This window comes from Monopterus albus, unplaced genomic scaffold (genome assembly GCF_001952655.1).
Source record: "Monopterus albus unplaced genomic scaffold, M_albus_1.0 scaffold65.1, whole genome shotgun sequence".
NCBI classification, from domain to species: Eukaryota; Metazoa; Chordata; class Actinopteri; order Synbranchiformes; family Synbranchidae; genus Monopterus; species Monopterus albus.
Window position 1 is genome coordinate 4,501,622 of NW_018127945.1, and position 15,280 is coordinate 4,516,901.

Below are 15,280 nucleotides of genomic sequence, written 5' to 3' on the forward strand. Positions count from 1 at the left end.
TTGGCTTGAAGTTGGCCTCTAGGGTTGTTTTCCACATTCCCATTGAGTTCTTGATGAAGGCTCTTAGAGTCCTGTCGATGTTGTACAGTTCCAAGCATTCCAGGATCCATGTGTGAGGCATTGAGTCATAGGCTTTCTTGTAGTCAATCCAGGCAGTGCACAGGTTGGTATGCCTTGGTCTTGCAGTCTCGAGTGCCTACTTTATCAACCAGTAGCTGGTGCTTTGCTCCTCTGGTGTTACTATCAATTCCTTTCTGGGCGCTGCTCATGTATTGAGCCATGTGCCTGCTCATCTTAGCTGCTATGATGCCTGACAGGAGCTTCCATGTTGTGCAGAGGCAGGTTATTATATAATAATAATACTTTATTTGTATAACACTTTACGGCTCCTCTGGAGAGCGCTTCACAGAAAAAGATATATTAGGAATATAAAACCAGCTACATAAACAATAAAACCAAGAGCAAAATAAAGCAGCAGCATTTTGTACCATTTGAAGCTTCCAAAAGAGAGATTGGTTGATTCCAATATAAAGGGCATTGCAGTAATCAAGTTGCGAAGTGATGAAAGCATGAATGGCTTTTTCTAAATCCACATGTGACAGGAAGGGCTTCACCTTGGTTAAGAGCCTCAGGTGAAAGAAGCTGGTTTTGACCACAGATCTAATCTGCTTGTCAAATCTGAGGCTACTGTCAAATAATACTCCTAGGTTTTTCACAGTATCAGTGAATGATGGGGCTGCGGTGCCTAAATTAAGTACAGCTACGGAGGAGTCAGGACTAAAAATGATGCATTCAGTCTTACTTTCATTTAATTGGAGGAAATTCTGTGATAGCCAATGTTTAATATCACGAAAGCAGTTTTGCAACAGGATGAGGGCATTCGAATCACATTGGATCAGTGGCAAGTAAATCTGAACATTGTCCGCATAAAAATGAAAGTGAACGTTGTGCTGCAAAATGATTGAACCAAGTGGGGACATATATAAAGAGAAGAGTAATGGGGCCAAAATCAAGCCTTGGGGGACGCCGGAAGAAAGAGGGGCTGTGGTGGAGGAATAAACGTCAATAACAACAGAGAAGGTCCTATTCATCAGGAAAGAAGTAAACCAATTTAGGACCCTGCCTCTCAGGCCAATGTAATGTTCCAGATGGGAGAGAAGAACTGCGTGATTGATGGTATCAAACAATGCCGATAGATCAAGGAGAACTAGAATAACGGGGCGCTTGGTGTCGAGAGCCAGAGTAATATCACTACGGACCTTCAATAATGCAGATTCAGTGCTGTGACGAGGCCTAAAACGTGATTGAAAATTTTCAACAACATCCAGGCATTCCAAATGAGACTGTAGCTGCAAAAAGACAATTTTTCCAAACTTTTGGATAAAAACGGCAGAAGAGAAATTGGGCAGAAATTGGACAGAAGAGTGGGGTCAAGATTAGGCTTCTTAAGGAGAGGTCTCACTGTGGCATGCTTAAGGGTGGAGGGGACAATGCCCAGCCTGAGGCAGCTGTTAAATGTGACCAGAGCGGGTCCAATAATGTCAATGACCTCCTAAATTATCCTGGCAGGGACAAGATCGAGAGGGCAGTAAGTAGATTTTAACTGTTGCACACATGTTTTAAGTTCCAGCAAAGAAATCAGAGTAAAGATTTCCAGGGTAAACTGGACAGAGGGGACAGTTGGTACAGTAGGAGTAGTCTTAGGAATACTCTGTCTAATGGCCCAAACTTTATCAATGAAGTAATTTTGGAACTTATTGCAGATCTGAACCGACCCCTCTTTAGACAGGATAGCAGCAGGATTAATCACGGATTTTATGGTATTAAAAAGAGCTCTAGATATCTAGCTTCGAGATAATGTTGGATAGGTAGTGAGTCTTAACATCTTTTACAGATTTCTGATAGGTATCCAAGCAGTCCCTTAAAATGCCCAGGGAGAAGTGCGGGCCATCCTTTTTCCATGGGGGCTCAGCCTGCCTGCAGAATCTCAGTAATGCACGGGTGGTGTCATTTAGCCATGGGGCAGGAGTAATTCTAGTTACAGTATCTTCTTCCTGAAGGGTGCGATGGAATCCATAATCCGGGAGCATGTAGAGTCAAATAAGGAGAGAAAGGCGTCAGGGCACGGAGGAGGCTTCAGAGCTTCTGAAGAATAAAAGTCAGAGACTACAAAGGCAGAAGCAAAATCAGAGGCCATTGAAGGGGTGAGAATCCTGCGACGCTGACGTAGGGTCGTGAATCTAGATGCACTTAATGGAACCAGGACATTGAAATGGATGAAGAAATGATCAGAAATAGCCAGATTTGTTATAGCCCCAACGCACACAGACAATCCTTGTGCGATGACAAGGTCAAGTGTGCCCCCATGTTGATGAGTGGGGCAAAATACTGATTGGGAGAAATCAAAAGAATCCAATAGGGAATTAAAATCATTCGCTAGTTGGTCAGAAGAACGATTAACGTGGATGTTAAAATCACCACAGATCAGAAAACTGTCAAACTGTGGGATAAGCTCCACCAAGAATTCCCCAAATTATTGGGCAGTAGTTGGATGGTACTGCTCTCTTCTGAGGGCTCTTCAGGATCAGGACTGTCCGGCCCTCAATTAACCACTCAGGGTGGGTTCCATCCATTTGTAGCTGGTTCATTTGTCTTGCCAGGCGCTCATGGAGTGAAGTTAGCTTCTTTAACCAGTAGGCGTGGATCATGTCAGGGCCTGGTGCTGTCCAGCTCTTCATACTTGAGACCCGCTCTTGAATGTCTGCTATTGTGATGAGTACTGGGTCTTGTTCAGGGAGGTTGCTGTGGTCTGCTCTTAGGCCCCCCAGCCACAGGGCATTGTTGTTATGTGATGCCTCCTTCTCTCATATGCTCTTCCAGAATTGTTCAGTCTCCAGCCTTGGTGGGTCTGCTCTCATGTTATTACCCTGACACTGAGAGTACACCTTGGATGGCTCAGTGGAGAACATTCGGTTTATTCTCCTGGCTTAAACTTCTCTGGTGTACCTCTTCAGCTGTGTGGCCAGGGCTGTGAGCTTTTGCTTGGCAGTCTCTAAGGCCTCAGGTATGGACAGTGTGTTGTACTTCTTAGCTACTCCTTTCTTCATCACGCCTTTCTGCAGTTCTGATAGCTTATACTACTCCTTGTGGCCGTTGTTGAACTTATAGCCAAGCATCTCAAGGATCACGGTTGCTGTGGTGTATACGTATGAGCTTGTTGGTTACAGTGATGGTCGTAGTAGGGATTGTTCTTAGTGCTGCATTCACATCCTCTAGTGGACTTTCAGAAGGCACTTCACTTAGTCTTGGTAACCGACCACGGGAATTCCAGGTGTCCATCTTGCTCATGATCTTCTATCTCAGGTCAGCTGCTCTTGAATCAAGCTCATCCAGGCCTGTTATTGGGGCTTGGTACCCAATCTCCGATTGTGGGGGTGATGATAATGATATCTCCCCCCTGACCTGTCGTCGTGGCTCCCCCTTGCTGGTAGTTTTTTTGCCTTGTTTCCCCATTACCTTATGGAAGCACATTGCACATGCACGTTGAGGGTCAAGCTCCTCTTTATTTGACTGGGATGCTATACTAGGTTCACCCAAAGCTAATAAGTGCATTTAGAAGCCTAAATAAGCCTAATCAAGTGGATATGCTCATCTTGCAGCTGTGAGTAGGTTTAATGCCAGTGTTTTGTCCTGGCAAACACCTACACGTGACAAACAGAACATTTCCCTCTGCTGTGACTCTGCAAAGAAACACTGTTCAGAGAAACACAAAGAGGGATTTTCTTACTAAAAAGGCTAATTTTGGAGATACCCACAAGATTTGTTTAACTCCAAATCAATTTTAGAATTAAGAATTAAGTTCAGAATTCATTTTTTTTACTAGACAAATGGATATTGTATTCACTATTTTAGTAGTCATATGAGGAAGGGATCACTTAATGATTATGACCACCAGTAACTCTGTCAACACACACATGACATGAGTATTGTGTTATGATAGACTTGAACAATTTGATAATACTTGAATTTTTATCATATGAAAATTGCACACCTGACATACAGTATGTCTAAGACACAGTTGTTCAAAATGTACCTGGAAATGTTTGTTTGTTATCATTTTGTTAGAGCAGATTGTGTAGTATCAGAAACACAACTGGACTAAACGCTCTTGTACTAGAAATACACAGTTAGCCTCTTGTAATGCATATGTGATTGCAACTCATGATTCTCTAGTATTCCAATGGTAAAGGATTTAAAAGTCTGGCGATATTATATATTTTTCTTGTTGTCAACAAATCCTATGAAAATTGCAAAACTATCAGTTAAATGATTCTACAATCAAGTGTTCTATGAGTCAAACCTACATGCACAGTCCTATTGCTGGAAATACTCAGTGCACCAAATGTAGATAATGTAATTATTTGAAGATCAGGAGCGGGACCTGACCCAAACTACGCCTTTTCTGTTTACACACTATTTAGCCCACTCAAACCTCCATACTTCTGCTTTTTGTTACAGCCCCCTTTCAACACCCCCCCACCGCTGGGTGTCTGCCAATACCTGAGAGTGGCATGGACCGCCTTAGCCTTACCCAAAACCGTGAAGGTTCCAAGCATTTTCTATTTGTATGCTTCTATTTGTATCAGCTGAGGTCCCTGCTAGTGAAATTGTATGTATTCATTCACGACTAAAAATAGTCCCCAACAAATGTATTATTTCCTCCACTTTGAGTACTATTTGCTGTTAGGTAAATATTATTCCCATATAATCAGGTTACCTTCCACTTTAGAAAAGACCATCTGCAGCACAGATCACTGCTCCTCAGAGCTGGCAGCTGGAAAAACCTCCACTTCCTGGTTGTGGAACATGTGCTGTGAAATAAAAACACTAAGACTTAATTTGATAACATAATATACTACAACATTAATGTACTTATACTGCACATGCATAGAGACAAGTACTGAACAATATGTGACAATGCATCAGTAAATGTATCATATACTGTATTGACTTATGTAGTCTTGTGAGCACTGGGAAAAACTTTTTCAAAGACAAATTTTGCACTTTAAATCAGTGATTTCACATAATATAGAGGGTGTATATATAAAATACTGAATTTAAAAGGTTTATTGGACTCTAACCATTGGGGGTAACTGCATATAAAAGATCACTTACAGTGCCTTGCGAAAGTATTCGGCCCCCTTGAACTTTGCGACCTTTTGCCACATTTCAGGCTTCAAACATAAAGATATAAAACTGTAATTTTTTGTGAAGAATCAACAACAAGTGGGACACAATCATGAAGTGGAACGAAATTTATTGGATATTTCAAACTTTTCTAACAAATAAAAAACTGAAAAATTGGGCTGTTTGAAGCCTGAAATGTGGCAAAAGGTCGCAAAGTTCAAGGGGGCCGAATACTTTCGCAAGGCACTGTAATGATGAATATAAAATCAGCTGGGGACAATCTTGAGTAGAACAGAGGGGAAGTGGCAGATTTGCATTCAATTGTGCAAATTTTAAGCTTATTATGAGTTTGTTCATCAAAATAAACATGTGATTCTCACATTACCAGAAGAGCACCAGTCAAACCTCATATAGTGAAAATCTGTGTAGAAAGATGATGGGGATGTGACATTTATATTAGTTTTTGGGGATGTTAAAGTCTCCTCCTCATTCCTCATAGATCTCAGTCCTTATTTATAACCCCCATCTACAGTACGCACAAAACAGGGACTGAAAGATGCATATGCCACTTCCTGTGGCAACATTAGGATTTCTAAAAGCAAACTTGAGGGAAGAATGTGCATACCTATGCGGAAATTGAGAAACTCTGAAGGCAGATTTGATCATGATTCTTTCACAGGTTTAAGCTTATTTGATATCAAATGTATCTTCACATATCCACAACAAGATAAACATTCAGGCCAGCTGTTATGTGGAAGACACCTCAGCTGACACCACCTACATGCATAATCCACATAAAATTTATTTTAGGTTTCATCATCAGTGTACTGTATGTTTCAGCATAGATGCTTAACAAACACCAAGCAGTAGGCTTCAGTGGACCTCTGCAAACTCAGACAGTTTGCAGCAAAGCATTTAACACATCCACCTCCAAGTCTGACCCCTTTGTTTAATTTGGGGATTACCCTGTGTGTTGCATTAACAGCTGCTGTAGCTGTCTGCCTATCACATTTTGTTTTGTTTGTACCACTGCCTTCATTCTCCACAGGGGCAATGTGAATATCAATATTCATGAGTGTGGATGCGTGTGGACACACAGTTTATAATTCTGATTCTTTTTTTGGTGTGTGCCTTTTGTGTGGTTTGTGTGCACATAAACCTTTGTACCATCTTATAAATGAGGCCCCTGATGATTTAGTCTGCTGCAATTTTTGTCACTTCAGTGGAAGCTTCACTAATGTTTAAGTCACATGCTTCACATACTGTAGATGACACTTGTTTAGAAGCTGCATTTGTTTAGCAGCTGCTCTGCCATTAATGCCAATAGAAGTTTGTAACTCCTCAGCTATGGAATCAACAGATTGCTGGCGACTTTAAAGCACCATGCACCTTAGCAGTCGTTGACCCCTCTCTGTGACTTTACAGTATTACCATTTACAACTAAATGTAGACTATCTATCAGGAATGAAATTTCATGAACTGTCATATTGCAAACGTGGCATCCTATCACAGTACCATGCTTGAAGTCACTGAGCTCTTCAGAACAGCCCATTCTGGTTCACAAAATTTTGTAAATGGAGACTGCAGGGCTAGGTGCTTGATTTTATACACCTGTGGCAATGAATCTAATTGAAACACCTGAATTCAATAATTAAGACCTGTGTCCCAATACGTTTGTCCATATAGTGTATAGAGAGTAGCAATGTCTATCAACAGACCAAACTTCATCTGATCCAGATTCTAAATCTGATGGCCATTTAAAGTTAACATTGAAAACCCCATTTATCACATTTTGTGCCATAATGTGGCCTATAATGAAGATAGAACCCTGAAATGTTCCGTTAAGATGCACAGTATAACTACCTGTCATACCCTTAAAGATGATCCGGATCAATGAATTTAGGATATGCATGACCAAATGTTGTGCCTTGGCAGAGGTACTGTACATGCGCTCTCTTAGTGCCCTTGTTTACATACTGTAGTTACCCATATTGTATCTATGCCATCAGTGGATCAGACGTGGCCCTGTGTTGATGGCCTAGGGCTGTGTTCAGACCAGTATTAGGACAGCATAAAACTCCCTCCACAATCATTGCTATGTTGACACGGTAGGTATCCCAGAAGACAGCGGAGCATTTAACAGTTCCAGAGGCATATATTTCTCAGGTACTGGAAGAGACCCAAAACAGAGCTAAAGTGACATATTCATCAAGTAAAACAATGCCAAATGAATGCTTGTATTACTGTGTGTCTTCTGAACATAAAAATAAGCTACCTTTAACAATGATTTTAAAATAGGCCTTCTCCTTAAGAATGTTTGTGGCAGTATAACAATATCTGTCTACTTCCACCTTTGCGAGTGGCCATTTATTAGGAAAACAAGACATTTTTCAGCAGTTTCAAACACCCAATGCTGTTGTCTTCAAAAGGACCTTAGTCCTTATTATAATCCTCAATTTTGAATATCTAATAAGGGTGCATTATTTATATATCTTGGGGATGTTAACAATGTAGCTTAGCAGAGAAGCTGCAAACAGCTTCCTCGAAGCTCTGTTCATATGTTAATTATATATACAGTAGTGAAACTATATGACTTACTGATTTGAGGTTGGGCTCCATCCCTGTGAAGTTCCATTCAGTCAGAGGTAGGCTTAGACTGAAGGGCTTTGGAAAGAGAAATGTGCATTCATACACATCAGAATCAAAAAACAATTGGTTTGTTGTTTGCCTAGGCAGTGAAAAATAAAACTTCATTCATACTACTGAAATTTCAGATATCAGACATACAGTATATCTAAATCTGTATGGAGTTAACCAAGTTTTCTGTTCCTGTGGTTCTATATGTGTAGCTATCATCTATGTATGTTACAGGCCTACTGACATCCACAACAACACTTGTCCCAGCTTCGACAGTAGTCTGCTGATGGCTCCTGAGCAGTAGCTGCTGCAGCTCCTCCAGGGTCATATCCACGTTCTCCACTGCTTCTGAAACCTCCACTCTGCAAACACACAGATGCATGCAGACACAGAGTCACTTGTTCACTATAGTGTCCGGTTTTGTCTTTACAAGCAGCTGTGTTCACATCACCATCATCGTTATCATTCTCTATGCATGTGTCTGCCTGTGAAGTCGTGAGCACATACCTGTCCACGATAGGTCTGTTACCCATCCTCTCTATCACAGAGGCAGCTGAGCCCCTCCCCTCTAGAACAGACTGGACCATTGAGACAGGAAGTACAGGGGGTTCTGTGGCGCACACCTCAGAGGAGGAGGTCAACACTACAGCCTCCCCTCCTCCTACATTCCCTCCTCTGACTCCTGGACTCACAGGCTCCTCTTTGATGAACATCATACACTTCTCCCTGTTAGTAGAGTCAAAATAGTGTAAATGCTAATGTAGCGTAAGTTGGGCCAACAAAACTCTGAAACAAGGTCTATTTTGTTCACCATGTTCTAACAGACTAGAGAACCTTTATTAAGGTTCTTTGCATCAGTGCCATTCAACCTGATTATGATTACGACCCAATAATTCTTTAAAAATCGTTTTACAATATTTTATTTTAGAAATGGTTCCATAGATTCGGAGTTTATACCCTTTATAATGGGAACCTGTAATGTTATATTGATGAAAATCATGCAGGAAATGGTAAAGATGTTCAAAAGTTTACATTAAATAAATCCATTCAAATGTGAGAAAAGTGTTATTAGCAACAGAAGGGAGTAGTCTGTTGTTTAAGCAATTGTCGTGGCATTATTATTAGTATTAACAGCAACTCACTGGGTGTCATCAGGCTGCATCTGGAGAGCCATGCTGGCCTGAGACATGTCAGTAACATCTGAAATGATTGGTCCTCCTGTCAGCCCACTATTAGAGCAAGAAGCAGTGTCACTGGGTGGCTGAGGAAAAAGAGGGGAGGACTGTGATGTGTTTGTTTTTGGCCATTTTCTCCTTCTGCAAAAACTCTGCTTACCTTTTCTCTCAGTTTCATTGAGTTGCCAATTTAGATTTAATGAAGTTGCTGGTAATCTAACAGTACAATTTCACATTAGACCTATACTGTCCTACAAAACATGATAAATACATATGTAGTCAATGCTGAATAAAAACATTAAAAAACAAATTCCTTTTTGTTTTACCATATAAAAATAACATGGCACAGTAATGTATTTTCATGTAGACAGCATATAAAATGTGCAACCACAAAATGAAGATAAAAACCAAGTCAAACCACAGTAACTGCACTTAAGATGTGCATTTACTACATTCTGGTTTTGTAGTGCTGCCCAGGCAGCACTCACTGCAGCCTACTCTGGTAATATCTGGCCTCTAAATCCACTGTTGCACTTACCATGCTCTCACAGAGAAACAGCCAAAGTTAAAACACGCTGGTGAGATAGCCATCAGCTAGCCTTAGGCAAAAATATCAATTTTGAGTAATTAACATCTTGGTAATTACAAAATGAGGCATCGGCTAAAATCTGAGCATGAAGGAGAAAAACACAAAACGGCTAAACAAATTAGCATTACGAGTCTCCCTTAATCTCTATCTCAGCTTTTGAGACAGTTTTTTTGGTTGGTTAAGTTACCTTTAAAAGACAAAAAATATTTTATTGTAGATTCATCTTTGTGATTTCAGTACAAATTTTAATAGTAGAAAGGCAGACACACAACACACCATAAATAATAGACATAGATAATAAAGATAAATAATAATCCCTATGATACTATAAGTAATCTAAATTAAAAATCTTATCTAAACTTGTTCATGTGGCCAAAAAGCTAAAGAAGCACCCTTTGACTGTATGAACTGCACTAGACCTTTGCATTCTGTGAGGCAGAGTGCAGTAAGTGTATTTTATTAGGCTTCAAATATGGTCTCTGCCAACAATCACTTCAATGAAGTCAAAGCAAGTCATAGCTGATACAACCTGTGCAGTACACACAGTCCTCCAAATCTGTCACTGTGCACTGCTTCCCTCTAGTGTTGCTCTAACATAACAGCTACAGTAGACTGATGGCTGCAGGGTGTTACAGGAGACTTTCAACCCCAAATTACTTCTACTATTACTGCTACTACTATGATCTTAATCATATACTATAAGTGATTTTTTAACTGAAGTGATTATGGTGCAGCTATACCTTTAAACAAATATTTTTATATGAGGGGTATAATTTGCACATTTTCTTACCGGCTGGATGTAGAAGGGCTCCTGCACTGGCTCCATTGGGTGACTATGGCTGAACTTGGAGGTACTAGGTGGGCTGGGGGAGCCATCGTCCAACATCAGGGGTCTGCAAGAAACACATCTGCAGTCATAACAGCTCAATGAATGGCATTATCTTGATCTTGATCGCCCCAAGCAAAAAAATAAGGATAACTTACTGTACATACTGTGGATTCTGTGTATATATACACAAACTGTATATGTACTGTATATACAGTACCATTACAGATGGATGTTTTATTTATACATCTATTCAGTTCACTTTTGACATTTTCCTGTTTTTGTAGGTGCTGAATTGTATAGCTGTTGGATGTTTATGTTTACTGTATAATAACTGATATTTGTCACTACTTACACTGAATTTCTTTGTCACAAAATTCCAGATGCATGAAAACATTTACAAAAGATCATCAGCTCCCTCTGATTCAATTTCTGATTTTATTAGGTGGCAATTGCTGCTGTTAAGTTTGAAATAACATGCTGTATTATCATATTATTTAAGACAAGTACCAATACATTTTTTAAAACCATTTTAACATTTTCTAGGAATATATTCTAGGTAAAATATCTTCAGAAGAAAGGACATTCTCATCACCATTCTCATCTTCAACTGTACTTTGTGTTTAGTGCTGACACACTAGGTGAAGATAGTGAAGTTTATACCAGTTAAACATTAGCATGTTGGCATCGGTTATTGGGATTAGCATTTAGCTCAAAGCAGTGTACAGTACATTCTCTCTCAGAGCCACTATTTTTTTGTCTGTTTAGAACATTAGCATTGGAAATATGACAGGAATTGGGAATTGGGAATGGGGATGAGTGAGCCATGAGAATGGGTGGAGCGCATAAAGATGCTAACCACAAATGGACATTCAGGAAGAGTATGAAAGTCTCAAGGCTGTACACACAGATAAAAACATCAGCTAAATGAAACCTTTGCTAGAGAGCACACTCACTCGGATATATATGCTCCTTTAGCACTTTTGTGCTCTGGTGAGCCTGTCCTTTCTCATTTTGGCCTTGTTCACACTCAGCGGCAAAGCTGAACCAGCATTTTACACACACACACACACACACACACACACACACACTGCTTTGCCTACACTGTGTGTGAATACATGAGTGTGTGATTCAGCACTTGTCTCCATTCACATCGCTTGTTGGGTTAGATTGTTCAGTTTGTCAGCTGAGCCGGCCCCTCCCTCTGCACCACTGAGACCCTGTTTGTGTCACTTTTGTTCATCACTCCACTGTGGTCACACGTATGCATGTACTCACAACTTTCGCTTTAAGCCAACAGTGCTGGGTGTGTTGGACTGCATCTGGTTGAGCAGAAACCGAATCAGCTGGCACATAGAGAAAAAGCACAGTATGAATCATACACACACGCTGTGCCATTATATCCTTAATCCTTAATTAAATATAAAAGCAGAAAATAAAAATCTGTTGAATGGCCCCCAGCCCAGCCTGTGTCATCTTCACCAACATGTTTGTGATCCTGTTATATGAGGGCCTGACAGACTCATGAATTCTTTTAAATTTCACAGGGATTTATTAGGTACAATACTTAGTTTAAAAAGTATCAATAATATAATACAGCTTATGGTTTTGTAAATATGCCCATTCTTTAATTAATCAAATATGCAGTTAAAATGTCTATATTATAGTCTGAACATCAAGATGGGTCCCAATTCAGTAAATAATCCAATGTTAGTAAGAGTGGGTTGTAAAAGTAGGCCTAATGAAAAAATCCTGAATTCTCTGACTGCTGAAGAACTTTCCCTTTGCTCTGAATAGAACTGTGACCATAAAAACATGTCCATATCTGGTGGTGTAAGGAGTATTCAGATCTTTCACCCAGGTAGAAGTAATATCACCAAAACCCTGCACTCAAAATCCTACCTCCATAGAGAACCAGCAAAATTTACTTTTAGAATGTCTAAAGTAAAAGCACTCATGTTAAATGGCCCCTTTTAGAATGTAAAGCGATTTGGGAGTACAAATATCAGGATGTAATTCTCTTTCAATTGTTTCATTATGATTCAGCTATGACTCTCATACCATATAAACACACACACATACACTGACCTTGTTTATAACTTTTTGCTGCTGCATGTGATTCTGTCTCAGTGAGACCACCTCTCTCCACAGCACTTCATTCTGCCTGCAGACAGGAGAAGGAAGATATAGAGAAGTGAAGGAGAGCAGAAAGAGAAACAGAGAAAACAAAACCATGTTTAGTAGAAATTTTGATTTGTTTAAAAATTGTTTTCACTTAAAAATCTCAAGCCGATTCATTTGAATATAGCTTGATTTCCTGGTTTCTTTTTCCCTATTCGTGCCTTTAAATTTAATCAGCACCCCTAACTTTTTCACATGCTGTGTGCCCCAGAATGTAAGCACAGAGAAACACTAAGTTGATCAAAGAACTTGTGGTGATGAAGGCTGACTGCCGCATTGCCTCACGTCACCTTAGTTGGGACAGTAGTGTTGTCAGCCCAGTGTTTCAGTTGTGAATGAAGAAAGGAAGGCATGGAGGCAAAAAATGAGAACAAACCATACTAAGCAGGTAAAATCATGGATGCTACAGCAACAAGCTCAAGGGCCTTTCCAAACTGTTCTCTTCATTGAACAACCAGTCAGACAGGGTCCGCCACCAATTCAACCTGTTGAATCAGCTGAAAAGCCGCTCATAGGGTCTGACTAAGTGCCAACAACGAGGGACACACTACAAAGACCAGGGCAACAGATGCTCACTGACAGCCCAACAATGGCCCATGGCCCACTGTCATCTTGGTGTGTTATGGGCCTAAATGATGTTCTTTCTACACAGATTAGTCTAATTAGATTTCATTGCTTACATATAGGAATTAGCGCAGTTCTTCCATGGAGATTTACTACATTTTCTTTCCTTAGTGTGTAATGACTGAACAACAGCTGTGCAAAATTAAATAGTGATTGGTGTAAATCAGTGACTCAGCACTTCAAAACAAGTTTGGGTCCATATGTTTTGAATATTTCTTAGTGATAACACATGTAGCACAAACACACTAAAAACTGTTTAATATCCACCAAATTCTGGATTTGAATTTTAGAGGTAATATTTTTGAGATGTTTTAATACAGGTGTCACCTACTAACTTGGCACTGAACATTGTGCCCATCAGCCCTGTGTGGCCATCCTCTTCCATTAATCTTTATATATACCTTATATCAGAGGATGACAGTATTTCTATGGATGACTGTGATTTTACTCCTTCTTCTACTCAGAGTTGATTATTACAATCAGTCTAATTTTCCCTCTGATTTCCTCCTCTTTTGTACAGAAGAGTCTCAGTTATTTTTGTTGTCCCACTGTGTGATGGCACCATGGTAGGTGTAAATGACTCAGCTGCTAATTACACCACCTGGCTGATTCCCCATTGGGCGACTCAGGAGCATTGTCATAGGTGTATGGTGCCTGGAGAGCAGTCCCTGACTGGGACCTTAGGAGTGACTTGTTGGTGTTTTTAGGATTGTCTTACAGACTTTCTAGGACATTCAAGTGAAGTCAGACCATCTCAATATACTAGAAAGTGGCAGAACATTTAATAGGAATTGAGAAGAAAAGCGCACATGCCATGAACTAAAAAAATTTTCTCTAAGCTTTCTCTGTTTTTCTGTAAAGCAAAAACCTATTAATCGTGGTGATCCCCTGGCATTTTCTCTTGCATCAGCATGAGACTGACTGTTCTGGCTTTCTGTGAAATTTTGATATTTTTTAACAACTGTTGGATGGATTACCATGAAATTTGGTTCAAACATTTGTAGCCTCCATAAGATAAATCCTAATGACACCGGTGATCCTTTGACTTTTCTAGTCCCACCACAAGCAGATCAAGGTTTTCACATGCCCAGTTAGATGGTATAAACATTATACTGGCCTAACCTCAGCATGTTGGCCCTGCCATAGTGAGCACGCTGACGTTAACATTTAGCTGAGCCTCACAGTGGTGCTAACATGGCAGTGGACCATCATATGTTTGTGAATGTTACTCTCCTTCTGCAGGAGACAGAAATCTATGACCCATGTCTGTTTGGGAGTTTTTCAGTTCAAACTCAACATTTATGAAATAGACATTTGCATAGTGGTCATGCCAGTGTCTTGCATTTTTGGGGCTCTGGCAAGATCTGTCCATCCTGCTTAGTGAAAAGGTGGACAGGGAATGATGGATCATGTTTTTGACAGTATGCATCTTCTGCTTACCCTGTAGAGGCAGGTGAAGGGAGCTGCTTATTTTCAGTTCTCCTGTTTTAAGATAAGGTTTACAGCCACCTAGCATATTTACAGTCATGTTGGATGCCCCTCCTTTTTTGGGTTTTCAGGTAGGACAGGTAGAGGGTGGCAGCTTGCTCCAAACCAAGTTTTTACAGAGCTGAATATTACGTTATCATGTCATGGCAGGGGTTACTTGCAGTTAAATGTATACACCAGTGAGAAGGTAAAGTCTGTGTTACATAGAACAAAGGTTATAAATATTTAAGCACTGAATTCTGTGTTCATGCATCCATCATTTCTGCACTTCCAACATTTTGGGGTTCTTTCGAACAATTTAGGAACACAAAAACTCCCACTCTGACTTTTGCATCTTTCATTGTATTTAAACACTTTTTTAATTAACACCACAAAATATAAAAGACAAAGGTCTGTGGTGGAAGATTTTCTAAAAGCATTGCATTTATACATTGTCATACATATGGATGTGTACACTGCATCCTTTCTAAGAATGTCCATCCATCTATTTTCCTCCGCTTATCCAGAACCGGGTCGCGGGGGCAGCAGTCTAAGCAAAGATGCCCAGACTTCCCTCTCTCCAGACACTTCCTC

At 40.2% G+C, this 15,280-nt stretch overlaps 1 protein-coding gene across 1 annotated transcript in view; it reads right to left on the minus strand.

Annotated features, from left to right (window-relative positions):
* The window catches only part of hsf4 (heat shock transcription factor 4), a 29,245-nt gene that overhangs the window by 4,435 nt on the left and 9,530 nt on the right, over positions 1–15,280 (minus strand). Inside the window, exons 5-12 of the mRNA XM_020604388.1 lie at positions 12,503–12,578; positions 11,693–11,760; positions 10,379–10,481; positions 8,967–9,085; positions 8,332–8,550; positions 8,069–8,186; positions 7,786–7,851; positions 4,778–4,871 (exon numbers count right to left, since the gene is read on the minus strand). Coding sequence (XP_020460044.1) covers positions 4,812–4,871; positions 7,786–7,851; positions 8,069–8,186; positions 8,332–8,550; positions 8,967–9,085; positions 10,379–10,481; positions 11,693–11,760; positions 12,503–12,578 — 829 coding nt within the window. The 3' untranslated portion in view covers positions 4,778–4,811. The remainder of the gene's footprint in view (positions 1–4,777; positions 4,872–7,785; positions 7,852–8,068; positions 8,187–8,331; positions 8,551–8,966; positions 9,086–10,378; positions 10,482–11,692; positions 11,761–12,502; positions 12,579–15,280) is intronic.